The sequence below is a fragment of the Podarcis gaigeae genome (assembly GCF_964106915.1).
Source record: "Podarcis gaigeae genome assembly, chromosome: 6".
NCBI classification, from domain to species: domain Eukaryota; kingdom Metazoa; phylum Chordata; class Lepidosauria; order Squamata; family Lacertidae; genus Podarcis; species Podarcis gaigeae.
In genome coordinates this window covers 37,332,563-37,360,149 of record NC_139682.1, presented here as the reverse complement: position 1 = coordinate 37,360,149, position 27,587 = coordinate 37,332,563, and the positions used below count along the sequence as shown (strand labels likewise).

The window sequence follows — 27,587 nt, the reverse complement described above, 5'->3', positions numbered from 1 at the left end:
ACAGACTGCAGTCATGGCCAGTCAATGTCTGAAACTGCCCCAGAATTAAAATGGAAAGAGCGTGGTGAGAGAAATTTAGGACAAGTGTTAACCTGAAATTACAAAATGTTTGGTTTAGTGCTCCTCTCAGACTTAATAAGGTTTGTAATTTTTTTTAAAAAAAGGTAAAATTGTTTTCTCACAGGTTTTTCCTCCAGAATATCTGGAAAATGTATTTTTCTTTTGCAAGAAAATACCATATAAGCTTCCGTTTAGAACATGAGGGAGGCCAGAAGAGCCCAGGCACATTCAGAAGACACTGTGGGGCAATTCATGGTCTTTATGTTGACATGTGGCCTTTATGTTGACCATAATTCACAGGAAATAGTACATCTTGTGAATGCATACAACAGCTTAAGCATATACTTGCTTGACCTTGTGGGTGGGGTTTTTAAAGCTGTGCTTTGAGACTCAAGTCCAGTCATCCTGCGTGACAAGGTGCTACTGTAGGGTTATGGGGAGCTGAGGAACAGGACACAAGATTACTATGCATGCCTTCTAGCCAACAGGCAACTTCAGGGTTACCTAAGAAAGCAATGGCTGAGCAATGGTCCAGGTCAAGAGGCCACTGAAATGAAAAGGAATCATTTCCCCTCCAAGTCACTCTGGATGAATTGCAACTAAGTGTGCATCTGAAGCCACTTAATATTTAATCATTTGAGTTCAGTGATGTTTTTAGGGAGGAAAGCTTTACAATTGCGCAAAAACAGGATCTGAAGTTTTATGGCCACATAAGTGAACACTTGAGGGGTGCGGGTGGCGCTGTGGGTTAAACCACAGAGCCTAGGGTTTGCTGATCAGAAGGTCGGCAGTTCGAATCCCCGTGACGGGGTGAGCTCCCATTGCTTGGTCCCTGCTCCTGCCAACCTAGCAGTTCAAAAGCACATCAAAATGCAAGTAGATAAATAGGTACCGCTCTGGCGGGAAGGTAAACGGCATTTCCATGCGCCGCTCTGGTTCGCCAGAAGCGGCTTAGTCATGCTGGCCACATGACCCGGAAGCTGTACGCCGGCTCCCTCGGCCAATAAAGCGAGATGAGCGCCGCAACCCCAGAGTTGGTCATGACTGGACCCTTAACCTTAAAGTGAGCACTTGAGATCTTGAAATATCACTGCAAAGAGTGCAAAGTTCCATTTAGAAGAGGATTTGAAATAAGAGGCATAATGAGGACACTGTCAAATAAAACAGAAAATCGGCTCATTTAAAAATGAAAAGGGATTTATTTCAAAAACTGCCTTCCCTTTTGCGTGCGATCATCTCTATCCATTTCCTGTCACAATAGTCCTGGAGTAGTGCTTGCTGCCGACATCAAATAAGCAGTTTGTCTTCCTTTGCTCCAGAAAATCACGGAAGACAAGGGGATGCCCTCCAGCAGTTCTCCCATTACAAAACCATGATGTGTCACATCAGCATGCACACCTTACATCTTCTACTCCACCATGGGACATGGGTGTGAATACATTAAACAAAACAAAATGTACAACAGATAAGCCTTCCTGCTTGGACACTGGCTGTAGACGCACAACAACAGTTGGGATTTCACATAACAACTACATAGATTTGCAAACACCAACGTTGTCAGTTTCTAATTCTGAGGGGGGAAAATGGCTTCCTATCAGCTTATCTGCTTTGCTCTACATAATGTAACCTGAGAGCTGGGATTAAGTAGTTCTGCAGGCTTCAAGAGCTGCAGAGCGGTGTGATATCCACCCCATCCCAATCTTGCACACAATTCTCAGTTCAAAGCTCAGTTCAAAACCAATGTTCTACAAGAATGCTTTGTTGTCCCCGCTTCCAAGGACACAACCTAAAAACTAAGCCTTAGTTCAAACTCTCCACTGATGGGGCTCATGAGTTCAATCTCACACACTGCCTGGCTACACGTATGGCATGCTTTCATGTCTATATCTACATAACTTTATCCCAGATGAGATTCCATATCACAATACACTGCATCCTCAAGATGGGACAATTTAGACCACTTTTGGCAGGATTACCTCACAGTCTCTCAAAGTCATAATTAAAACCGTAATGCAAGGCTGCCCCCCAAAAAGCCTAGAAATTCCTGCAAGATTGTATTAATTCCCCATTCAAAAAAGGGCTACACACACACACTTCTCTACAACTTTGGAGGTTCTAAAAAAATAGAACTAAAACAAAATGAACCCAATTCTCTATGATTTTGTACTGCGCTGTCACCATCAATCAGACTTCTGATGCTCAAAGAATCTCATTGGCTGCAACAGTGGTTGAAATGAGCTAGTGCTCACCTAACATGAAATTGCTACAGGACTTTTCTTCATCGCTGCAAAGGCCATATTCATCCCCAGGACGCGACCAAAACAAAAACAAAAAACCGAAAGCAAAAAAGATGCTATTCCAGGGAGAATGACCCCAAATGGAACACACAGATCTATGAAGTTATGTTGTTTTTTCCAGGAGGATGGTTATTCTGCGTCGGGACTGTATGATGTAGAACCTGATGGTCCCATCCAACCGTCGTCAGTGAGACTTTGTTTAATGGTGACCACGATAAGCCTTTCACAAAGTCTCGATGGGACCGGTTTCTAAAACTGGAAAAGATATAAAACATTAGTGCTGCTACCCCAGACACATATCACTACAGCTCCAAATAATGAACAAACCTCCCCGAGCTGGCATTGTTTCTTGCAATTTAGTAGAAATAGAAAATAATTGGACTCAAATGCTAATGCAAAATGAGATTGCAGATTCTAATGGCTTACAAAAAATAAAAATAAACACAAAAACTTCTCTAACAGCAGGATTGGGATGAGGAATCTGTGACCCTCCAGATGTTGTTGGACTTCACCTTCCATCAGTCCCAAGCTAGCACAGCCCACAATCAGGAATGATGGGAGTTGGGAGTCCAGCATCATCTTTAGTTCCCTAGTCAAGCTGGAACATCATTATCTCCAGGCTGTAGGTGCAAGAAACAATGCTCTGTAAGCGCCAATTCCTGGTTTCCATCTCTTCCTGGCTACAGTGTGGCTGATAAGAGAGGAAAGCCAATGTACACGGACAGCAGAGTAGGTACTGAACATAGTCCCCAACACCCATGGTGGAAGACAATTTGCAAGGTAGCAAGATGGGTAGTGTTACTGCCTCACCCTTTTGCCTCAATTTAGTCTGTCTCTGCTAAGCAAAGATGTACCAAGCTCAGTAAACCCAATCCCTACTCCCCTTCTTTGTCTGACACTGCTGACCTGGGGGACAAGACCAAAAGGATGAGGAAGCCCTCATTTCACTTCAACTCCTCAGCCACCTTCCAAGCAACTACCTCCACAGGGTAAGTAGGGATGGGGGTTGGGCCTGGTTTACATGCCCATACCATCCCTTCTCCTTAGCCAGCGATGACAGCTTTGGTGGCCTTTGGCACTGACCAATGACTTCAGACATATTGCTAGTTGTACATTTGTAATGGACCAAACGGATGCAGGAATTCATTTATGCTGCCGTTTTGGATTTGTCCAAGTGCATGCAGCTGCCACACCAGGTATTTCGCAGGATTGTGGCCAGTTTATTGAAAATGTAACTGAGCCCAGGAGGAGGATACTGAGAGGAGAGCAGGGCAGGGGTCGATGGGACGGTCTTGTACTCACACTTCTGAGAAGCTCGAGTCAAGAACAACTACTGAGCAGTCTTCACTGATGGAAGCCAACAGGGGTGAGCTAGAGGAGAAATGAAAAGTTTATGTTTACACATTTATTTTTTTTAGCTCCAATATGCCAAGCAGAATAAAAATGCATTCACTAGGAAAATTTGACCTTTCCCTAAGTCCTGCAGATGTGAACAAGCATTTCAGGAATTTACAGAGCTGCCAATCAAGAAACAATAATGTCTATTCAGTTCCCTGCCTCTGGCCAGGAAACCAATGCATGTATTTAGAAACTGATATTGCAGATCATACCTATGTGCAGAAAAAGCAAATCCGGTGACGCTTCGGGAGTGCACAGGTGAGCTTAGGGCAGAGTCTGTGTTCTTTGTGTCCACAAGGACAACAGTCCCACTGTCATCACCTTCAAAACAGTAACGGAGAGCAGCATTATTTGAGAGACACAAACATTTTCTTGCCCTGTCTGAAAAACCAGCATTGATAAATACTCCTTACCCAATACAAAAGTGTCCGTTCGATGTGGATGCCACACCAGGGAGGTAGGGAGGTTACTAAAGGCACTGCAGGCTACATGGGGAAGTAAAAAAAAGGGAAATTCTGGTCAGTCTCAAAGTTCTCTAAAATAGCTGACAGACTGTAGGGTTGGACTTAAAAGGATGGGGATAGAAAGGAAAAACAGAAACTGCTATTCCCACCAATTTCAGACAGCTCAATATTTATGGAATTCTGTAATAGAAGCATGTCTGCAAACCATTCGATATTGAGCTCTGGCAGTATTCAACCATATAATTCTGCTTGCATAAAAAGTACCACAAGCACAATGAGACTTCCACAACTGCATCATCCCCAAATCTGCTCAGAGTTGGGGGGGGGGATCCCAGAACAGACTTAGGGGGCATGCAGAGGGAGAGGGGAACCATTCCAAAGAACTAGAAGAAATCTTTGCAGTGATTAAACCATTTGCTTAGTGCTACACTGAATACAACTTAGTCCTAACTATAGTTAGTGTAAACTGGGGATATAGGGAACTGTGAAAGGAGTGTGCAAACTCTCAGAACATTCCTCAGAAATTAATGGATCTCACCAAATCAAGTTTTTAAAAAATTTAAGTAGGTCTATTCTGAGGAAAGCTTAGTTGAATGCCACTCAATAAAATTATTATTATTAGAATATTCCTTAATTCACACTTAACTTTCTTCTGGGCAATAAGAACTCTGAATAAAGTATTATTCTTAAACCACAGGAAATGCAGACATAATCTAACGCCCCAAAACATACCAATCCGAGTTGCTGGTTTTGGTGATCTGGTATCCCAGAGTAAAATCCTGCCATCCTAAAAAAGAATGAGATAAAATAAGCCTTAAAAGCAGAATTATCATTATAGCGGGCAAGTATGGACCACCGTTCCCACCCTAAAAAGGAACTTTTTCAGTTTTGTCAGGCATCTCTCTCTCTCAATACTGTGTAATTCCATTAGCTTTGTGCTCATATTGACAATATCAAAGATATCCAAATCATTTCACCTGTAGGCTAAATTTGAATCTACAAAGTTCTAGAACAAAAGTTGGTTTTACCTCTGCACAGGACAGGAAGACGGTGTCTTTTCCAGGGCAGGAGGCCACACATGTCACTGGACTGGAATGAGCTGGCCAAAATTAAACAAAAAGCACACGATATACTACATTAATATGGGATTGTCTAGGTGGTGATTCAAGGCTGGATGCATTGTGAGAAGAAGGCATTACTGCACATGAATAGAACAGAAGGAGCCATTCGCCCACAGGCAGCATGTTAAAATTGACAACTTTGCTTGAAGGGGGGCGGAAATAAGACAGAACTAATGGCTAGTGTGTGAACCAAAGAGTCACAATTAGCATTACGTGGCTCCCAAAGTAACATCTCAAGAGGCCTTCAGGAGGTTAGAAGGCTAACTTGGAATAATAGACTGCATGAAAAGTGCTAGTGTGTAGCACTCAAGTGCAAAGCCAGTTCCAAAAAATGGGGTTCTGGCTGCTTAGTTGCTGTTGCAAATTTTACTGTGAAACTCTTAGATATATTCTGCTGGAATCACTGGGTTAATTTAGGTGTGGGTTTGTGTTCCTGCAAGAGCAATAACTATATTATACAAATCTCTAGAGAGATCACCTTGCTGCTTCTCCCCAAATTACACTGCCCAAGATTTAAGCTCTGGGAATATGAACTTCTTTAGCCAATTTGATTTACCCTAAAAAACCCAAAGGAACTAAGTAGTATTCAATGACTCTCCTTCGGTTATCTGTAGAATGGAAAGTGGTCCCGCAAAGATCAATGACTAAACAGCATCAAATCATCCCACACAAGAGGGAGCAAAGTCGTGCCATTTTTTTAATCAAATACTACCTGCTGAGAAATTGTTTGCAATGACTATGTTGTTAATCAGATAAGATTATAAGCCTGTCTCTTACATCCTCCCCCCTCCTGCTGTTTTGCTCTCATCTAGCATTCAGCAGTATTGTGATAATTTGGGACACTAACAGCTTGAAAACATACCCATGGAAGCTCTACACTGCATTTGGTCTCTTGAAGCATGTTGGAGAGAACACGCAACATGGATAAGACACACACAAGCCAAAGTGTTTCCTTCAACACTGTGGAAGGCGGTTGTGGGGGTGTTGAAGAGATTCAGATTGTTCTCTGCTGCTCAGTCATAAAGCTCATTATGTCAGCCACAGGGCTACCCACATTCTCATACAGCCTGACACCTCGTGGCTATAAAACTGGGGGAATGGTTGGATCACATACAAGATCTGCTCGGGAGGAAGGGCAGGATAAAGTAATAAAAGTAAAGAAATAAATCAAGCTTAGCACTCACCTCTATAGGTGTTGAGTACTGTTTGTTGAGGGATGTCCCAGATTTTCACACTAGACATAAAATCCAGAGCAGGTTAAAAACTAGAATGGATACTTTTACAGTAAAGCAGAAAAGCAGCACCATAAAGGGATCACCTGAAGTCTTTGCTGCCGCTGACGGCCTGTGTGTTGTTGGCAAGGACACTCACTGTTGTCACAATGTCGTCGTGCTCGTACTTACAGAATTTGTTCACGATCAGAGTTTCATTCTCATCTAGTTCCCAAAGTTCCACAGCACCTAAACAAAATGGGAATCAAAGTCAGTAGCAGAATACCTAATGAAAGCCCTACATACTTAGTAGATAAGTGGTGAGCTCCATTACTTAACGTTATTGGTAAACCAAAGACGACTTTTTCTACACCAGAAACAAAATCACACCCACCACCAAACTACTTTAGTAGCCCCAACGCTGGGAACTCTGCTTTAAAATGACAGGGTTGGATCCAGGAGTGTCCTTTCAGGCACAAGAAGCAGAAACTTCCATTCATGGAAAAAGAAGAGAAGCAATATTGACTGCTTTCCATTTCCCCCCACCAGCTCCTCCTATGTTATTCCATTAGTAGATGATTTGCAGGGGGGGGGGGGAATCAGCAAAAGAGACTCTTCTTCTTCCACTACCAGGCATCAGGAATGGCTGTTCCATGAGTTAATGCTGCTCACAAGACCTTAGGATCCAACCCACATATTTTATAGCAATTTGCAATGCACTTTTTATCCTGCAATGACAGTGCTTGTTCCAGGCTTCAGTCTCTTCAAAGATCTCATGTCAAATTATTTGATTGCTGCAAAAGAGTGGTTGTAGAAAATCCAGGATTTCCAGATGAATGTTCTTTAATGTTCTTGGAAGCAGCTAACCAAGTTACCATGATAAGAATTACAGTCCAAAAGAACTGGAAGGCAGTCATAAAGAGACATGTCACTTTTTGGTTTAAAAATTCTCTTTAGCATTGAGAACCACTTCAGAAAGGAAGCATAGCTTCATCCTTATGCGAATTTATAAGCCACTAAGAGGTTCCAGGAGACACACTTCCCTGATGCTCACCTGAATCCGAAGCTACCAAGATGCCTTTATCAGCAACCCATTTCAGATCTGCTATTCCTGCTTCAGTCTGAACTCCCGCAGAGCAAAAGCCTTCATTAGGAGCTTTAGATGGGTCCTTGAACACCCAAATAGAACCCACCCAGCAACGTCCACTCAAACTGGAAGCTCCCAGGAGCAAAGAACCATCTGGAAAATAAACAGAGTTAAGCTACAATGATATATTTGCAGTATGTGGATCACCTAAATTTAGCATAAAGAGAAATGCTACCACTGATTAATTATTAAATGCCAAAGTTGATCTCGTTGCTATTCAAAACTCCTACATAACACAATCCCTTTGCAAAGGAATCACAATTCACCAGAAAAAACAGGCAAGGCCTAACACAACCGAAGATCAAGCTCTGCTCAGAGCCCATCCTAGAATCTAGACTGTTATGGAAAAACATCTTGAGGGAAAAAAATCCTATTGACAACATCCAAAAATGTCACTTAATAAACAGCTGAAACAAAGCCTTACCTATTTCTTTTTTTAAAAAAACTAACTGAATCTACTAGGGTTTTTGAGGACAGCAGCTGGAACAAATCTGGCATGGTGGAGTAGTGTGATGTTTCTTCTAGAGTGCACTGAATAGTCACTGAACATCAGTGAACAGGGAAAGCAACAGATAGAAATCCAGATAAAGCTCATTGTACTAAGCTCCTGAACTTGATTTTTCAATAACAGAGCTCAATCCCCTTAAAGAAATGCTCCTCTCAACCTAGAAAGTGTAGCTTCTGCTAACACTGACATCGCATCGACGTATAAAGGAAAGAGCCATGCTTCACAGCTCGAGCATAAGCAATGTTCCACTTTCGAAGTGACCCACTGTAGGTGAGCGTTTTGGGACACAGTTGTAGAAAGACTTTGCAATCAAATAAATTTGATGTTGCAGCCTTGCAAAGTCGCATCACTTTCCACCCTGGGTCCACTGCAGACTAGGCACAAAAGGGTTTTAACCGGGGAGGCGTCCCGAACTCCACGCGGGGCCATGAGCGGGGAAAGGAGCCCACAAGGGATGCCCGGCTCCCGCCCAGTGGGGGCCCCGGCTGACGCGGCAGCAACGGGGCGGGCGCCGAGCTCAGGGTGCCTGGAGGGCGCGGGTCCCCGGCGCGGCGGGGGCAGCTCGCGACTGGCGCCTACCTGCCCGGTACTGGGCCCCGTCCAGGTGCCGCTCCATGCAGGCGGGCGCGTTGGCCGGGATGCTCCACTCGGACCCGGCTTCTCCGTCGGCCGGCTGAGGCGGAGCCGCCTTAGCCGGAGCCGCCTTCGCTCCCTCCATGGCCGCAGAGACACGCGCGGACAAACTTGGAGCGCAACCCACGTGCTCCCAGGACACCCCGTTCCGCCCCCCGCCCCGACAGCTCTCGGCGCCGCTGGTCTCGCGAGAACGCCCGAAGCTTCGTTTCTCCTCTCTTTCTGTTTCTTCTCCTCCTCCCCAATTTCCGGGTTATGAATGGGTCTCGGACACCTCTGCTTCTCTCGCGATATTTTCTAAACGGTTCGCCCAGGGAAACCCACAGAGTTAGAAAGCGAAGAGTTAACACCCCAGAATTGACCTTTAATTCACCTTCAGCAACTCCGCGGTACCAAAGGGAGAGCACGGCGCGCCACACGTTCCTAAGAACGCTGAATCTCTACATTTAAAGGGGGCCACACCGCAGAGTTGCCATAAGCTACTCTGTTTCAACACCTGGCCGCCTTCCATTTTGCGCTGTTAACGGTAGCTGCACTAGCACGGTCCCGCACCAATCCGCTTGCTTTTAAACCCTTCTCGCTTTCTGTAATGTCGGGATATAAACAGCGAAGAGCCGTCTTCGGCCACGCTCTCAACTGCAATCCTGAAATGTAGGCGGTGTGTGTCGGGGTGGGGGTGGTAATAGCCGACGCTCAGCCAGCGCCTTCCCACCTTCATCTGGTACACAGCGCCAGCTTGGGTGGCATTTATTCATTTATTGCATGGCTACTCCACTTTTTTTGTGAGGAGATAACGGTGGCGCACATGGCTGTCCCCTTTTTTCCCTGGTTATCCTCACAGCGATCCTGCGAGGCTGCCTCAAGGTCAACCCAGTGAGCTTCCTGGCTGAGCTGGGTTTCGAATCCGACACTGACCACACGCCACAACGGAGCAGAAGTTTGTGTGTGTGTGTAATATTTATATTAAAATATTTAAAATATATATATTTCCCCAAAAAACCCAAGCTTTGCATTCGCAAGATGAGCTGCTGCATTAGCCCCGGCACAGGCAATGCTGCAAATGCGGATTGTCCACCGCTTCCTATCGTTGCCCGTGGGAGGCAATACCCGGAAGTTCAGCCCCTGCGGCAACTCTACACTCTTATCTCTAGCTCTCTCTCTCCCCCTCCCTCTCCCGCCCCCCTTTTGTTCTCGCGCGACTCTCTGCCCCGTCTCCGCGATGACGCTCGCCGCATTGGTCCTCTCGGTCCAGCTGTTCCGATAGGTCCAGAAAACCACGGCGAAGAAGGCGACACCTCTCGCGAGACCTCTTCCACGGAGGCTGCCATCTTGAGTTCTCTTCGCCGGGAGGGTCACAGGGACGGAGAGGGCGGCGGCAGCAGCAGCCGCGATGTTGTCTCGTTTGGCCGTGCGCGCCCTGGGTAAAGCGGGGGCTGCAGGGCGGGCGGGCGGCCGGGTTTCGGGGGGCTGTGCTTTGACTCTCTTGTTCTTGCCTCCCGCAGCCCCGGCTGGTGGCCTGAAGAGCTTGGCGCCCGCTCTGCCCGTGGGGTGAGTTCATGCAGGTGGTGAGGAGGGTGGCCTTGGAATAGGAAGAAGAGGGGGAGGAAGCCGCTGCTTTTCTCCGGGAAAAGCACAGGGAATAAAGAGGAGGTTAGGCTTCTACAGGAGGCCGCAGCGACGCAGGTCGTCGTAAAAACTCGCAGGGATTATGCAGGGTGGGAACGGGAATCCAGGCCACAAGAAGCGGAAAGGTGCAATTCAATGATACTGGTATAACGCAGTGGGGGCGAACCTTTTAGAGACCGAGTGCCCATACTGCAACCCAAAACCTACTTATTTATCGCAAAATGCCAACTCGGCAATTTGACCTGGATACTGAGATTTTAGTTTAGAAAAAAAACACAACTCATACATTAGGGTTAATGTAACCCTTTCCACTGATATATAATTTTATGGTATAACTCAGTGCTATTCCCCCCCCCCCCCAAAAAAAAAATGATTAGGAATACTCTCATTTTGACTCAAGAAAATCACCATCAGGAAAAATAAATACAGTTCTAATTGGGGAAAATAAATACAGTGAATTTCTTCTTCTGTTAAATTTACAAAATGTTTAGGGGTATGTGTCCCCACAGAAAAAAGCACTTGTATTACTCCAAAAAAAAAGTAGTGTTATGAGCCATCCAGCCATTGGCATACACTGGAAGGCTGTACTAAGAGCCACCCTCCCTCTCCCAATTTTTAATATGGGATAATATTGATTGTTTGTGTGCACACATACAAATAAATAAATATAAACAGATAAATAAACCCAGCCAGATGGGTGGGGTATAAATAATATATTACCATATTGGGGGATTCCATATTAAGAAAATGGGGGGAGATTGCCAAGAGTTTTTGAGCTTTGGGGGGGGGGATTGCTTACAATCGCACAAGTCACCAAACACACACATCGTTTCCACGCTCACTGCTGGCAGCCACAAATCGACCGCCAAATTGCCACAACGGCAGCCAATAGAAAACAGCCCTTGACACAGCAGCCAATCATCTGCCCCATCGCTGCAGAGAATCTCCTGTTCGAGTCTTTCAGGAGCCCCAAAGAGTGGTGCTTCTCCCTCCCAGCCTGGAGCAGGAGGTGTGGCAGGCAAGTCGTGGGCATGTCCCTTAGTGTGTGCGCGCTCTTGCCCAGACACCTCTCGCTTCCCTGCTCCCCTCCACACCTTCCGTGCCACCTGATTGGCGTCCGCAGTGGCATGTGAGGGGGGAATGGCTGCCCACTTCGTCAACCCCCACCAACGGCCCTACTTTGGTGCTGAGTGCCGCCTTTTGCACGTGTGCCAAAGGTTTGCTAGCACTGGTATAATGTACAATGGATGCTCGGGTTGCGAATGTGATCCCTGCGGGAGGCGTGTTCGCAACCTGCAGCGCCACGTCTGCGAACTCACAGGTCGTGATTTGGTGCTTCTGCACATGCACAAAGCGCAATTTAGCACTTTTGCACTAGCGCTGAAACCTGGAAGTAATCCGTTCCAGTACTTCTGGGTTCGGCGCGGTGCACAACCCGAAAATGCACAACCTGAAGCGTCTGTAACCCAAGGTATGACTGTATTGACTCAGAAGGCTATCATACAGCACAGTACCTTCAAGGTCTGCAAGGCCCTGAGCACAACCGGGTTGCCATCTGACAAAACGGATAACCTTCTGTAGAGGGGAATTGTCGGTTCTCCAGTGCCAAGATAGAAGTAAGATCTGATTTCTTTTGGTCAGTTTAGGGGAAGCCTCCATCTCCTGAACTGGTAGATCATCCTGAAGTTTGTTGAGTTCTTCTAAAAACCTTGACTAATTAAAATGGAAAGTAATTGGGTTACGTTGCCTCTATAGCTGAAGGAGCGTCCCCACCCTCAGCGTTCAGGCCAGAGTCTTGAGATCCAGCTCTGAGGGGCTTATGGCGGTTCCCTCATTTTGAGAAGTGAAGCTACAGGGAACCAAGCAGTGGGTCTCCTTGGTAGTGGCGCCCGCCCTGTGGAGTGCCCTCCCATCAGATGTCAAGGAATAAACATCTATCTGACTTTCTGACATCTATCTGAAGACATCTAAAAGAAGCTCTGTACATCCTTTCATTGTCCTTAATGATTATAGCAATAGTTTATATGTATATATCATTCTGTTGTGTTCTCATGGTTCTTTTGCAAATAAGCCTTCACATCCCAGCCTTCACTTGCTCACACACATTTCAACTTTTAATTTTATTTCTATAATTTCAGTTACAACACTACTATGAATTTATACATGCAATTCTCATTGACTGTATTTTTCTGCATTTCATTTCCCTCTGATCTCACTTTTTACATTCCCCCCACCCCCAAATAAATTTGTGTGTGTGTGTGCGCGCGTGCAACTGAGAATACAGTTAAAATGGACTGTAATCTGTGCTTTAAGGTGATAAAGGGCCCTTTAATTTTTTTATCACCAAGTTGCAGCTTGCTTCTACTGTGTAGCAAGCAACTTCTAAAATGAGGAGAATTTTTACAACATGTTATGATTCAGTGTGAGGCACACATAGTGCTCTCCCTTCACTGGGATACCAAAATTCAAGGGACTGTCTTGTTTAGGCACATTGGAAACATGCTTTTCTGTGTTAAAAGTGGTTTGTTTTGGTGTTGCTATCTTTGTTCTTGAAGTTTAGCCCTTCCCGTCTCTCTGATTGCTTTTTCTCCCCCACAATTTTTAGTCTGCTATTAAGTTATGCTTGCATAAGATGAAAGCATAACTATAATAGGGAGATTAATTTTATGCATGATTTTGGAGAATTTGGAGCATTTTCCAAGTGCTACAGCTTGCACGGTTTATGGATGTGACAGTGATGCTTTGGAATTCCTAGGGAGACATACATTGTCACTACTGTATATACCTTATAATGCCCGGTGAAGACCTGAATCCTTAAATATGCCTTTGGAGAAAGCTCAGTTGAGAAATCTGTTTTGTTTACTGATTCTATTATTAATAATATTTGATAATGTTCTTTCACATTGGATTGATTTGTAACTTAAAGCTGCTAACAGCTTAGAGCTCCTTAATGAAGGTAAGATAGGATAGATTTAAAAAAATAAAATAAAACAGATGATTACTGAATATCCCGAAGCTATTGATTTCTATTTAGCCACAAGTATAACCTTTTTTGGGGAAGGATTTGGAAATATGGAATCATTTTCTTCATTGCAGGGCAGTGCAGATATTCAGACCACTTCACACAAGTCAACAACACTTGGCTCCTGTGCCACCTCTTCCAGAGACAGGAGGAAAAGTCCGCCATGGAATATTCCCTGAAGAAATTTTCCAATTCTTATACCCTAAAACAGGAGTCACAGGTTAGCATGCCTGCATGAGTAAACGCTTTGTGAAAGCCAGCTCTTAGTAATAAACTTATATTTAAAAAGTATTATTTAATATATTTATATCCAATTTTTGAACTGAAGTCCACAAAGCACTTAACAGAGAAGGTGCCTCTGCTAATGATGAGGTTACACATTATCTTCTGAAGTATGTTGTGTTGATAACAACTTCCAGCCAGCATAAGGAAAAGTACCTCAGAATAGATGTGTGCCTTTAGAAATTTGCGTTGCATTTTCTATTTCAACTAAAATTGTCTGTGTTTATCACTCATTTTGTCTTTATTTTGAGCAATAAATGTAATCTCTGTGTTGAACAGTGGTTGTCACAGATATGGCTGACATTCCAAAAGGGAGCTGTAGTACATATGTACAAGTTTATCTCTCCTTCCTTCCCTTATCTTTCTCTAAAAAAGGAGAGAGTGTGTTAAAAGGTGATAATGCAAGTATCATAAATTTAAATTAGTTGTTACATTGTAATGTGGTTTTGAAAGAAGTAGCACCTCTGATAACTTAGTTAGGGCTTTTGTTTTCTTGTTTGTGTGTCACAGTTTAAGGGCAACTGAGTTCTTTCCCCTGACAGATCTCATGTTCAGGGAGGGTAGCATATTCAATATTAAGGCAAATTTCCTTTATACTGAATGTCTCTATCGTCTTGTGTAATGGTATTGATTTGCTTGCTTTTAGGCCCCTATATGCTTGGGACTGGGCTTCTGCTCTATATGCTCTCTAAGGAACTTTACGTAGTTAACCATGAAACAATAGCTGGAGGTGTTATGGTGGGAATTCTCATCTACATAATTAAGAAGTACGGTCCAGATGTAGCAGCTATTGCTGACAAACTCAATGAGGTAAGACAGCACATTTATTGCTACTCAGTAAAAGAATTCACATGTTAAAATTAATTTTTAAAAAAGGATACAGCTCAGCATTCTATATATAGGATGCTGTCAGTCAAAATGTGAGTCATGTCTTTTCCTTGTAAATAATGTGATCAACTAAGGAGTAGCTTCCAGTTCAGCACCATACCATCCCTCCACCATGCAGTCCTATGCCTCTTTACTGAAAGGTAAGCTAAGCCCTACTGATTTCCATGTGGCTTGCTCTCACTATGCATAGGAGTTCAGTTTTATTGTAATATAATTGCAGTTTTTAGTGCAGTTCAACACTCCTTCATTATTTTGTAGCCTCACCCCTGATGTGCTATGGTAATAACCACAATAATAATCATATGCAGTCTCAAGACATCCAGAGAGATTGAGTTTTCTAATGTTCAGTACAATGATAACTTGGTTCTTGAAATTAATCCGTTCTGGGAGTCCGTTCAACTCCCGAAACTATTTGAAAACCAAGCTTCCTGCATTTAAGCGGAAGCCACATCGGACGTTCAGCTTCCAAAAAACGTTTGCAAACTGGAACACTTCTGGGTTTGCGGCATACGGGAGCTGATTTGTTCAACAACTAAGCTGTTTAAGAACCAAGGTACCACTGTATAAGTACCTCCCAAATGAGTTAGATAGTCGGTTTTCATGCTGTTACTAGGCATACTGTCCAAACTTAGCATTCAGTGATTACAAATTAACTGAATTAGAATGAGGTCATTTTAGAAGAGATTGGGCAGGTCTCAATGTATTATTATTTTTTTCTATGCAAATGGAGAAGAGGGTATACTACACTTAAAAATACCTCTCTGGAGTAGAATTGCATGTGCTTGCTTATTTATTTATTTATTTCATTTATGCCACACCTTTTTCTCCAAAGAGCTCAAGGTGGGATACATTTCATCCTCATTTCATGCCCACAACAATCCTGTAAGGCATGTTAGGCTGAGAGGCAGTGAATGATCGGCCCAAAGTGAGCTTCAAGGCCAAGTGGGGATTTGAACCCTGGTCTCACAGGTCATAGTCCAGCACACTAACCACTACACCCCGTCTTGTATCCTGCTAATATTCAGTATAATTGTTACCGTCATAACAATTACCCAATGGCTTTTTTTCAACATCGCATCAAGGGAAAAGTGCATGATGTGAGTGCAAAACTGGATTTCTCTGAAGGTCAAACTAGCTTGTTTTTTATTTCAGGATGCTATAGCACAAGCAACAGCCGTGAAAAATGACATGATAGCTGAACACACTACGGCTATTGAAGAGGAGAAGAAAGAGCAGTGGAGGGTGGAGGGTCGTCACTATCTCTTTGATACCAAGCGGGTACAGTATTAAAATACATACACAGTGTGTGAGATCCAGGGCACCATTGGCACAAGTCTGAGAGTTGACATTGTTGCACAAGTTTAGTTGTCCGTGAGGAGGATAATAATAATAATAATAATAATAATAGAAAATGTGCCATGGATTACATCAGTCACTAATGCAAGCCATTCTTTGAATATGGCTGCTGCAGTATAGCAATAATTAGGCTCCTACTAGTGGCATGGGTGTTGTGTGTTGGTTGTCACCCATTGTTATTGAAGAAGTAGTTCCTGTACAATGTTTAAATGGCAAACTTTTAAAAATGTAATAGCAGCTTTAACATGCCTCTGATGCTTTGCTTCACTACTGTCAGTCATAGAATTGTAGAGTTGCAGGGGGACCCAAGGGTCATCAAGTCCAACCCCCTGCAATGCAGGAATCTCAGCTAAAGCATCCATGACAGGTCGCCACCCAACCTCTGCTTAAAAGCCCCCAAGGAAGGGGAGTCCACACATTTTGTGGGAGTCTGTTCCACTGTCAAACAGCTGTTGCTGTCATCAAGTTCTTCCTGATGTTTAGTTGGAATCTCCTTTCTTGAAGCCATTGGTTTGGGTCCTACCCTCTGCAGCAGGAGAAAACTAGCTTGCTCCATCCTATGATAGCAGTTCTGGAGTTTTGAACAGAAATATTCTAAGTGCCTTTAAAATATATCTCTGCCTAATATGAAAAAGAGATGGCAATTGCGGTATCACTAGAAATTTGTAATAATTTGTTCAACTAAATTAGCTATAACATATGCTATTAACATCAGGATATCATGATGATGAGATTTATGATTAAAACATTTAGTGCTGTCAACAAAAAAATGGAATTTCAACCTTTGTGAATCAGGATCAGTGACTTGTGCTGGCAATCATATGCACAATCATAAGGGAGCAAGTTCCATTGAATATAATGGGACTTACTTCTGTGTAGAGAAACCTGTCTCATTTAGTTAGTTAAAAACTACATATTTCAGTAGAAAACTAAGTGACTTAAATCTTCAAACAAAAAGGAATGTATGAAATCAAATATAAATTACACATTCATGTTTATGGATAACACTCCAGTCAGAATTAAATTATTGTTTGAAAATGTATTAGAGAAAATTGATGGTGATGCACCTTTTAATCCCCTACCCTAAATCAGTATTTCCAGATACAACATGCTTTTTATTTTGCAATTTTAGGTAGCTTAGGGTTTCGAAGATGAAGTACTGTCCATGTACTGTGGTTAAGGAATAATTCAAAAATATCTATTTGGGGATTCATTGATAAGAAACATTATTAGTACAAAAAAGCTGGAAAACATTTAAGACATGTATTTCCTTGCCGTTTGTGGAACTGAATCTTAAATAATGTCAGACAGTTGTGCTCTAAACTGAAGAATCATACAAAAATTCAAATATAAGTGATACCAGACTCTGTATATAACTAGAGGCTATTGGGGAAAATATATCACATATAGTTAAAGGCATGCTGGTATAGTATATTCCACTTGGTCCTATTATAGTAACAGGCTGGCTATATGGTCTTGTGGGAAAAACTTTCTGTGGAACTTTCCTTGTTTTAAGTTAAAAAGTTTAAGTTTAAGTTAAAAAAATAAGTATTGCATGTTATAAACAAGATGGAAAAAGCTAGTGGTTAAGGTCTAAATTTACTAACTATATGTGTATTTGTAGGATGCAGATAAGAGGTATTTTCTAAACCGTTCTTCACGTATGTTTTTTGTTGATATATATCTCTAAATTATTTAAACAGAAGAAATACAAGATTTTGTGCACATACCGCATGTTCATTTTGCAGAAATACTGTAGTGTGCCCACAATGGAAAAGTGATTTCATTTCTTCCTTTTCTAGAACAATGTTGCTATAATGCTTGAGACAAACTACAGAGAGAGGCTGTTTACTGTATACACAGAAGTGAAGAAGCGGCTGGATTATCATGTGGCAATACAGCATCTCAAGCGGAATATGGAACAAAATCACATGATCAACTGGGTTGAGCAAAACGTTAGGCAGAGTATTACAGCCCAACAGGTACTTGTAGCAGGCTTCTCTATAGGTTTCCCCTTGCAGTTACCTCCACAGTACAAAATAAGTTTGTGCCTAACCTACTGGAGGGTTTGTGTGTCCCTATGATATGATTAATGTTTAAGATGCTGCACATCTGTTTTTTCAAAGTTTGCATTGGAAGAGATTGCAAGAGCAGTGTCTTGGGGCACAGGTGTGGAGGAGCCGGGAATTTGTTGGAACTTAGCCAAATAATAGCCAAGCACTTGAATGGGAGATGTAAAGACTAATCTCAGTGTCTGCCTGTTCCCTAAAGGAAAGGGACAGAGGCGAATCTTGTTCCTCGATAACAGTCTATGTGAGACGTGTACCAATCATAGGATTGGTAGCTTTTTTGGACTAGGGAGGATTGGGTGTGCATTCAGATCTTGTCAAACATCGGGGTTGGTCCTTAATTTATTTTTTGCCTTTATGGGCCCTAAAGCATTATTTTAAAAACATGTGGCTGTGCTCTCACCCTTTTTTGTGTGATATTATTTCTAGCCTAAGTAGGTGCCCGGGTCTCAAGCTTTTTATTCCTGCACAATTTTAATCTTGATTCTAAGGATGGACTAAATACTGAGTTATGAAATAATCAGTTAGGTATAGCATATCGTTTCAGTGTGGTATGATTTCAAATAAAATTGCTCATGTCATTCTCCATGAAGGCTTTTTCCCTTCCAAGTTTCTTAAAGCATTCATTTGTTTCTGTATTGCAGGAGAAGGAGAGCATTGCCAAGTGCATCTTGGACCTGAAGGCATTGTCAAAGTCTGCACAGGCAACTGTTTAAACACAATTATGACCTCTTAAACCATATGATGGCAAATCTTAATTAAAGCATATATACCTTTTTGTTGGGCTTTCTCTCTGATAGCTTCGGAGTTAAATTTATTTAGGGTATTCCATTAACTCCAGTTTACTCTCACATAGAAATAATCAGGAAAGTGTATATAATTTAGCAACTAATGGGAAGAGGTAGAGTGAATGAAACTATGTTTTGCCTTGTGTCACTCTGCAACCCTTACTTGTTTTAAGTAGCAGGTAGAAAAAGACAAGCTGAACTTTTCATTTTGAATTAACAATGCAAACACTTTTTGATTTTTTAAAAAAACAATCCTCTATTTCCTCCTCCCTTGCTCTTACAAGCATCTTCCCCATCCCTCATATCTTCCCAACTTCTGAATCCCTCCCTATATTCCACCTATACTAGGGTTTCATATCTTGAAGAGCAAAAAAAGAGGACAGCCTGAGCTGCTGCCAGCCTGAGCCAGGGAAACAGGCATGTGGGGCTGCCCCCACTCGCACATGCCTCTTTCTGCAGCTTGGGCTGGCAGCAGCTGTGGCATGCAGAGCTGCCCAAGCTCCCCCCCCCCCCCCCGAAAAAAACTCCATACCCAGACATCTTTAAAATGTAAAAATCCACCCAGATGGGTATGTTGGCCCCCCAAAAGAGGACATGTCTGGGATTTCCTGGACATATGGCAACCCTAACCTATAGCCAATTTTCCTTAGTGCAGCATTCATTTCTATGATTAGTGAAAAACCTGTATTTTCACTACCTATTGCCTTAAACGCATCTCATCTATGCACAACCCTCTGGTTATGATGGAGCAATGACAATCTTGCACTTAAACATTGTTGTAGACTTATTCCACGCTGAATGTAGTTCTTCTGATTTGTGCTCTTCGAATGAACTTGCTAGTTTTAACATTAATTTCCTAAAGATCTCTTTATGTCCACGAATAAGTGCCATGTGATTATTGGTAAAGAGGTCTTTATTCTATGAAGGCACAACAATGGCCTTTCTTACGTACAGGAGGACACCTGTGGGTAAGGCTTACTCCGATAATCTTCTGTAGCTTATAGTAGCTCATGCAGATGTTTCCTTGTTACCCCACTGAGAAGATCAACCACATTCTGAAGATTAACCACATTCTGATCTGCTCCCTTGTGAGCATCAGCATATTATCATGAAGCTGTAATCTGATAGCATCCCAATCAGTTTTCTATAAGCTTAGAACATGTATGCTATCATCCCCTATGATAAACTTCTCAATTTTGCTCGTATGTTAGTACACATATGAAGGAAAGTGATTATGTAAACCACTGTTTGTATTCTTCATGATTGCATAAAATATTTTCCTGTAGAAATCCTTAGAAGGTTCAGATTGGTGAGGATCACACCCAACATCAACATGTGCACACATTCTGCATCTAGGAAGAGTAGGCCCCTCTCAGATCTATCTTGGTGGTCTGTGATCAGAACTACTTTTGCCCCAGGGTCTCAGTACATTCTCAATCAACTCAGTTACCTATAATTAAAGCCACTGGCTATGAGAAATCTGCTTGGACGGTCTTCTTTGTGGGGCGGAATTGTCTCAGATTTATGTTCTCTCCCTGTTGAAAGGGTTTGGGTGAAGTTTAATACGCATTTGGGTGAAGTTTATACAAATCATCAATCTTTATTAGGGTCCAGAGACCCAACAAATTGTTACAAAGCAATATACAATTCATACAGCCTACCTCCAGGTTAAACAAGCATTTTGTTCAGAATATAGGGATCATTGGTTCTTGCAACCACCGATAAAAACTTTGCCACTGCTAATGTTCTAGCATTTTTCCAGCCTTCCAATAGGAACCTGACATAGTGAGCCTCTGATTTTCCCGGGAAAGGTACCAGCAAGTGTAGTATTAGTTCAGCTTGCTCATATTTTGCACAATGCAACAAAATATGTTTTATGGAATCAATGTCTTGAGCACACGGGCAAAGTCTGTCCTCGTAGTGATCGTGTCAGGTTTTTCCCTCAGAAAAGTGATCGTGTCAGGTATTTCACTCAGAAAATTTCTGCACATAGCAATATCTTCTGACACATCATGTACCACTAAGTTCACAGCACGTTTTAGACAGCCAACATACAGTACTCATGGCTGTGCCTACCTTTACAAGAGCCTGCTTTCCACTGAGACATTCAGCAACATTTGATGCTTCATCATAGCATTGTCAATAGAGACCAAAGCAGCAGAGTACATCTTTCAAAACAGAAGAGTTTTAGCAGTGATGGTATCATTTTAATAAAATAAAATAATTTAAGGATTTAATCAGGAAAGTTCACATGGATACAATATTATTTGAATAAAGTATTTAAGACATAAGAAATGAGGGTTTGGGGAACAAATAACACAAACAGATCTGTTGGAATGTAATATTAAAGTGCTGTCCAAATAAGATACTATTGGATTGGACAACAGGATGAGCAAGTAAAATCTTCAATGATACATTGGGCAATAGATATTGGATACAATATAGATATGGAAGCATGGGAATGATTGTGGAATACAGATATAAAATTTACAGCATGCTATGGTTTAAGAGAAAACTATGAAAATTTTATATAAAAAAGGTAAAGGGACCCCTAACCATTAGGTCCAGTCGTGGCCGACTCTGGGGTTGCAGCGCTCAATACCGAGTAAACTGGCAAAAATGTATAAATCAAAATCAAGTAAGTGTTGGAAATATAAAGAGAAAGAAGGTACTTTCTAGCATATGTGGTCTTTGCAGTAAGGTTAAAGTTTACTGGGAAATGATATGTAATGAATTGAAAAATACGTTTAAAATAACATTTGTAAAAAAACAACCCAGAAGCTTTCCTCCTGGGAATTCTAGGGGTAGAACAACCTAAAGAGTATAAGAATTTATTCATGTACAGGTATATGACTACAGTGGCAAGAATGTTATTTGCCCAAAATAAGAAGTCCCGACGAAAGAAGATTGGATACAAAAACTCATGGACTATGCAGAAATGGTGAAACCTACTGGAAAAATAAGAAATCAAGACAAATGTTATAAAAGATTGGAAATGGTTTATTGAATATGTACATTTGACACACTGTGCCAATACTGGCACATCTTTGATGGCTTCTTGTTCGGCCAAAATGTATATGTAGAACCAGAACACAGCAGATGTGGGTTGACAGAACCTCAGACTGCCAGCTGTTTTACTGGATGCTACAGCATTGAACAGCAGGCATTAACAAGGGGTAGAGTTTGTTTCTGAAAACTTCTCTTGACTGCTGCAGACCAAAACAACTGTTACATAAAGTCTCGGGAAGCAATAGATCCACTGTCAGTAACTTTATGTCTTAGGGCAGAAGACATAAAGCTAGACAAGGCCAATGGTCTTCATCTGCATGAGGCAGCTATGAGTGTTCAGATGTAGTTGCACTGGGCGATGTAGCATCTTCTGGATCCTTGTGCACGATATAGGTTCTTAAAATCTGGATGCAAGTTTCCCGGAACTTCTTTATTCTGAACGTGTAGACGATGGGATTCATGACCGAGTTGGAATGCGTGAGAAGGATGCCCATGTATGTGACATGCTGTGGGATCGATCTTTGGCCCAAATGCTCGATGCAGTTCAGAATGCACAGTGGCAGCCAACAAACAGCAAATAAGAAGAGGACCAGGGCCAATGACTTGGCTGTTCTGAACTCCTGCCTATAAAATGACCTTTGCCCGTTGACATTCATTGAACAGGGCTGCAGCTTTGTGCGGATGAGGCAGAAGATCTTTGCATAAAGGATGCACATGACAATCAGTGGGATGAGGGTTCCGGCAGAGAAGCTCAAGTATACCATGTATTCCATTTTTATCACATTTGTGAAGGTACAGTTAATGAAATCCGAGTTTTCTGGTTTTGGTTCTGCCCATCCAAACGGAACAAATCCCACCAGCAGCGACAAGAGCCAGATTACTGCCAGAGCCCCACGGATTTTTTTCCGACTGCTTTGCATCCTATACCTGTTTTGAGGAGAGAAAAACAAACTCGCATCAAATGTGCAAGAGATTCTAATGTTGGTAGTCTTATTTCCTGATAGCGCCCCCCTTTCTTGCTTAATTGTGCCGTTTTTCTTTTGTTTCCTTTTTATTGGTACTGGGGTTTTTTAAGGGCAAGCTATATAAAATGTGAGACTATCTGGCTGAATTTATAGACAGCTGATCTGGAGCATTTTGCATATACTAACTTGGTTTTCAATAAATACCAATACAGTGGTACCTCCGGTTATGAACTTAATTCTTTCCAGAGGTCCGTCCTTAAGCTGAAATGCTTCTTAACATGAGGCGCGCTTTCGCTAATGGGGCCTCCCGCTGCTGCCATGCCACCAGCACGTGACTTTCACTCGCATCCCAGGGCAAAGTTCGCAACAAGGGGCATCTACTTCCAAGTTAGAGGAGCTCATTACCCAAAGCATTCGTAAGGAGGACGGTACATAACACCAGGTTCCACTGTACTTAACAACAACAACAAAAATGCAACAGATACTTTAAAGTGGCTATGTTTAAACTGTGATACGGACTGTGGCTTTCTCAGAGAGACCAACAGAAAGCCGTTTTAGTGAAGAGGAGGATAATGATCTTGCATTGTGTCCTCCCAAAGCAGGACTACAGTGGTACCTTGGTTCTCAAAATTAATCGGTTCTGGAAGTCCGTTCCAAAACCAAGGCGGGCTTTCCCATAGAAAGTAATGCAAAATGGATTAATCCATTTCAGACTTTTAAAAACAACCCCTAAAACAGAAATTTAACATGAATTTTACTGTCTAACAAGACCATTGATCCATAAAATGAAAGCAATAAAATGAAAGCTCAACCAGAGGTGTTCGCAACCAGAGGTACCACTGTATAGGAATCTACCAGGATTCCTTCCAGCCTTCTACTAAAGAAAGCAGCTTGCTTCCTTCCTGCTCCTGGATATCTTAGGGGTCGAAGCAGACTAAACATTGAATACATTTCTAGGCGTAGGGCATCAAAACCATAGTGGTAACATGTCAATAGTCAAGTCAACTGCTGATTTATTTTTTTCTAAACATGTTTTTCTGAATATTTTTGAGAACTGCAAGAGAGGGCCTTCTCAGTAGTGGCACCCGCCCTGTGGAATGCCCTCCCATCAGATGTCAAAGAAAGAAACAACTCTCTGACTTTTAGAAGACATCTGAAGGCAGCCCGGTTTAGGGAAGCTTTTAATATTTGGTGAATTATTATATTTTAATATTTTTCTGGCCAGATGGGTGGGGTATACATAAATTATTATTATTATTATTATTATTATTATTATTATTATTATTATTATTATTATTATTAAAGAGCCAGGGGGAGCTGATCAGAGAATCTTACTGTTGGTTGCAGAAATTATTGAAAGGAACTAAGAGCGAATAGACAGCTTAAAACAACTGACTGGCTTGAAGAGGACTGAAAAATATTGGCATTAATGGAAAAGCTGACTGAGAAGTTCTGGACAAAAGGGTTGTAGCTCAGTGGCAGGAAATCTACATGCAGGGGTCTCAGGTTCAATCTGGCATCTCCAGAGAGAAAGAGGCCCACCTGAAAACCTGGACAGCGGCTGCCGGTCAGTGAAGACAGTGCTGAACTAGATAACCAATGGTCTGATTCAGTATAAAGCAACTTCCTCTGTTTCAAATGCTTTACCAGGAAATTGGATAAAGATTCTTTGGAATTATTACTTAAACTGGAAACTAACCAGAATCCTATCCTTTATAGAAGTATTGGAATGCTGAATATATTTGTCTTCATATAAATAATTGTGGAGGGCTGTACATCTGAATGTAACCATTAATCTCTATTGGAAGTGATGGATTTTTTATATATATTTTTAAACAACCCAAAGGAATTGCATATTCTGTCTGAGCATGACTGGGTTATTCCAATGCAGCCATGCATGCTATGCATCATATTTCTCATGCCTTTTTTATTTTTAGAAATTTTCTGAATGGTACAATTGCAAATGTTTGCATCACTGTTTGCTTAAAACCTCAGGCTACACTATGCTTTGCATGGTATATTAAACAAAATGCATAAGCTTTCTATCATATGGGGAACAGCAAAACAGAAATGAAAGTTATGGCACCCTTTTGAACAAGATTCTTATATCGGCAACAGTATTCATATTTAATTTAAAGCCAAGCTGAAGAGTTAAAACTATGCTCCTTCAAAAGAGTTCTAAAATCACCTCTGTATGTTGATTTTAGAACTGTTTTGAAGGAGCATAGGGTTAAGAACTTAATTCGTTCTGGAGGTCCGTTCTTAACCTGAAGCTGTTCTTAACCTGAAGCACCACTTTAGCTAATGGGGCCTCCTGCTGCCGCCGTGCCGCTGTCATGCGATTTCTGTTCTCATCCTGAAGTAAAGTTCTTAATCCTGAGGTACTATTTCTGGGTTAGCAGAGTCTGTAACCTGAACCGTCTGTAACCTGAAGCGTCTGTAACCCGAGGTACCCTGTATATATATTTAACCCAGCTGGAAAATCAGCAGTCATCCGCAAAAAGCAGGTGGAACACAAAAGGCAAACCAGGGGGAAGGCCAGCAGCTCAGTGGAAGAGCTTCTGCTTTCCACACACCAGGTGCCAGATTCGATACGCAGCATCTTCAAGTTGGGCTGGCAGAGAACCCAAGTCTGAAACTCTGGTGAGCCACGGCCAGTCAGTGCAAGCAATACTGAGACCAACAATCTGATTCAGTGTAAGGCAACTTCCATTAGTCCTTAAAATCTCTTGCTTCTATATCACCCAAGCATTTAAACAGTAATGTGCAAACCACTCCCAAGAAAGAAGTCGCTGACGAAGTAGAACTCACCGAGTAAGCAGCCGTAATCTCAGATATCTGTCGATCGCTATGGCGAGCAAGGACAGGATGGAGGCCTGAGTAAAAATCATGAGTTGACAACACATGAAAAGACAGGCATAATAGTGCATCTCGATTTTTAAACTGACTACGATAGCCAGTGGCATGACGAGCCCAACACCAATATCGGCCAGGGCCAGCGAGATAACAAAGTAGAAGGTGGTCTTCTGAAAGGCTGGGTTTAGCTTCACGACCCAAATGACCAGAACATTGCCCAGGATAGCCAGCACTGCAATCACAGCCTCAAAGGCAATGTAAACTCCTTTCACAGCCTCAGGCATCTCAGGAACCAAGATGTTTTCCCCTCCAGAGTCCAGGATGAATAGGTGGGAGTCTTCTTCTGAAGCACAGCCAAAATAATTCTGACAGCTGGCTGCAGTTGCAGTTTCATGAGGGAGCAGCAGCAGAGCACCCCATAGCATTGTTTACTGTCAGAAATGACTCAGAACCACTTGCCACATTTGTCCGCAGATAAGCACTTTCTAATTCTTAGGAACTGAATCTTTGAAAAGGAAGTTACACTTTGCTTTCGGACTCCTATCTCCTCTGTGGTCTTGAAGGCTTGGCATGGCTAAAGGATGGCAGGGATGGCCTTATTTTATTCTGTTGTCATATTTTTTTTAAATAACATATAGATACAAATGTAAATATCAACATATAGAAACTTTCAAGCACACTGCATAGCAAAGGACTCCGCTGAAGCTCTAGTCAAACTCGCCAATCTCATTTCCGCCCTGGCTTACCTATGTTAGCTATGGAAGATGCAATGTCTGTTTCCTACTGCGCTTCCTCCATTACCTGTTGGGGCAGATACACCTGACACCAACTAGAAAGCTTAATGTAGTGCAGGTGTGGGAAAACTTTGGTCTACCAGAAGTTGCTGAACTACAACGCCTATTATTCCTGGCCACTGGTTATGCTTGCTGAGGCTGAGGGGATTTGAAATTCAGCAACACCTGGAGGGCCAGAGGTTCCTCACGACTGGTTTAGATTAATGAATTTCGCTGCAATCATTTACCCACATCCCTGTGAAATCAATGGCAGTTACTTGTTCCCTGAGACTGTGTTGTCAGTAAGGGCCTGTCCACCCTTAAGTATCATGCCTAGAAAGCACACCCCAGGCAGGTTTCCCTTCCTCCACTCCTTTCCCAGGGAAAAACCTGCTCTTAAACTCTAAATTGGCGCACCTGGATGTGGTGTTAGCTTCCACCCCATGACATCTGGTGAGAGTTAGGTGGTACCAGAGATGTTAAATTTATATGCATTTGAGCTTTGCATAGAAATATTGCAGACTGTACCTCTTGTGTTTTGTGGCTTCACATATTGTTTCTCTTCTTCTTCTTCTTCTTTAGATAAAAATAATATTGGACACTCACAATTTCCTCGAGTGGCGAGACATTCCAAAGGTAGCTCTTCTAGTCACTTCTGAACGAGAGGGAGCACTGGAGATGGGTGGTGACTTTGTAATGCAGTCATATCTTGGAGGTCAAATGGAATTCGTTCAGGTTTGTTTGACTTCAAAATTTTCGGAAACCAAGGCTTTGGTCCTGCAGTCAATCGGAAGCTGTGGGAGCTGCATCGGATGTTCAGGTTTCAAAGCATGTTCACAAACCAGAACAATCACTTTCGGGTTTGCGGTGTTTGGGAGCCAAAACATTCGAGTCGCAAGGCATTGGACTTCCGAGGTACGACTGTATAGGAGGAGAGTGTGGACAGTGGTGGGCAACCTCAGGTCTTGAGGCCAAATCCAGCCCTGTAGGCTTCTCTTCCTGCGATCCGATAGAGGTTTTCCAAGGATTGCTTTTTCTCCAATTCAGTGGTAAAATACAGGTTTTATTGGGGAAAGTACTAGGACAAAAACAAAAAAACCCCTGCACGGACACA

At 42.4% G+C, this 27,587-nt stretch overlaps 3 protein-coding genes across 3 annotated transcripts; 1 reads left to right on the top strand and 2 right to left on the bottom strand.

Moving 5' to 3' along the window:
* Positions 1–1,239: 1,239 nt before the first annotated feature.
* WDR77 (WD repeat domain 77) lies at positions 1,240–9,054 on the bottom strand. The gene is made up of 10 exons (XM_083745442.1): positions 8,786–9,054; positions 7,606–7,791; positions 6,659–6,800; positions 6,525–6,574; positions 5,248–5,318; positions 4,952–5,006; positions 4,169–4,240; positions 3,968–4,076; positions 3,660–3,728; positions 1,240–2,612 (listed from the first exon to the last, which is right to left on the bottom strand). The coding sequence occupies exons 1-10, from the start codon at positions 8,922–8,924 to the stop codon at positions 2,453–2,455; spliced, it is 1,053 nt and encodes a 350-aa protein (XP_083601568.1). The 5' UTR covers positions 8,925–9,054; the 3' UTR covers positions 1,240–2,452.
* A 1,055-nt stretch (positions 9,055–10,109) lies between these two features.
* ATP5PB (ATP synthase peripheral stalk-membrane subunit b) lies at positions 10,110–18,860 on the top strand. Its single transcript, XM_083745445.1, has 7 exons — positions 10,110–10,260; positions 10,342–10,387; positions 13,562–13,707; positions 14,416–14,579; positions 15,810–15,935; positions 17,816–17,995; positions 18,727–18,860. The coding sequence occupies exons 1-7, from the start codon at positions 10,230–10,232 to the stop codon at positions 18,796–18,798; spliced, it is 765 nt and encodes a 254-aa protein (XP_083601571.1). The 5' UTR covers positions 10,110–10,229; the 3' UTR covers positions 18,799–18,860.
* Positions 18,861–21,849: 2,989 nt separating this feature from the next.
* LOC310847569 (adenosine receptor A3-like) lies at positions 21,850–26,147 on the bottom strand. The gene is made up of 2 exons (XM_083745444.1): positions 25,656–26,147; positions 21,850–22,806 (listed from the first exon to the last, which is right to left on the bottom strand). Exons 1-2 carry the CDS (start codon positions 26,123–26,125, stop codon positions 22,206–22,208), a joined length of 1,071 nt encoding a protein of 356 aa, XP_083601570.1. The 5' UTR covers positions 26,126–26,147; the 3' UTR covers positions 21,850–22,205.
* Positions 26,148–27,587: the final 1,440 nt, after the last annotated feature.

Excerpts from the sequence above, each read along its gene's own strand:
- WDR77 (XM_083745442.1), bottom strand. The coding sequence starts at position 8,924 with ATGGAGGGAGCGAAGGCGGCTCCGGCTAAGGCGGCTCCGCCTCAGCCG. Across the intron at positions 6,575-6,658 it reads AGCGGCAGCAAAGACTTCAG|TGTGAAAATCTGGGACATCC; the intron begins GTGATCCCTTTA and ends TTTTATGTCTAG. Across the intron at positions 4,077-4,168 it reads AACGGACACTTTTGTATTGG|GTGATGACAGTGGGACTGTT; the intron begins GTAAGGAGTATT and ends ACTGTTTTGAAG.
- ATP5PB (XM_083745445.1), top strand. The coding sequence starts at position 10,230 with ATGTTGTCTCGTTTGGCCGTGCGCGCCCTGG. Across the intron at positions 13,708-14,415 it reads CCCTAAAACAGGAGTCACAG|GCCCCTATATGCTTGGGACT; the intron begins GTTAGCATGCCT and ends GCTTGCTTTTAG. Across the intron at positions 17,996-18,726 it reads AGAGTATTACAGCCCAACAG|GAGAAGGAGAGCATTGCCAA; the intron begins GTACTTGTAGCA and ends TCTGTATTGCAG.
- LOC310847569 (XM_083745444.1), bottom strand. The coding sequence starts at position 26,125 with ATGCTATGGGGTGCTCTGCTGCTGCTCCCTCATGAAACTGCAACTGCA. Across the intron at positions 22,807-25,655 it reads AGATTACGGCTGCTTACTCG|GTATAGGATGCAAAGCAGTC; the intron begins GTGAGTTCTACT and ends TCCTCAAAACAG.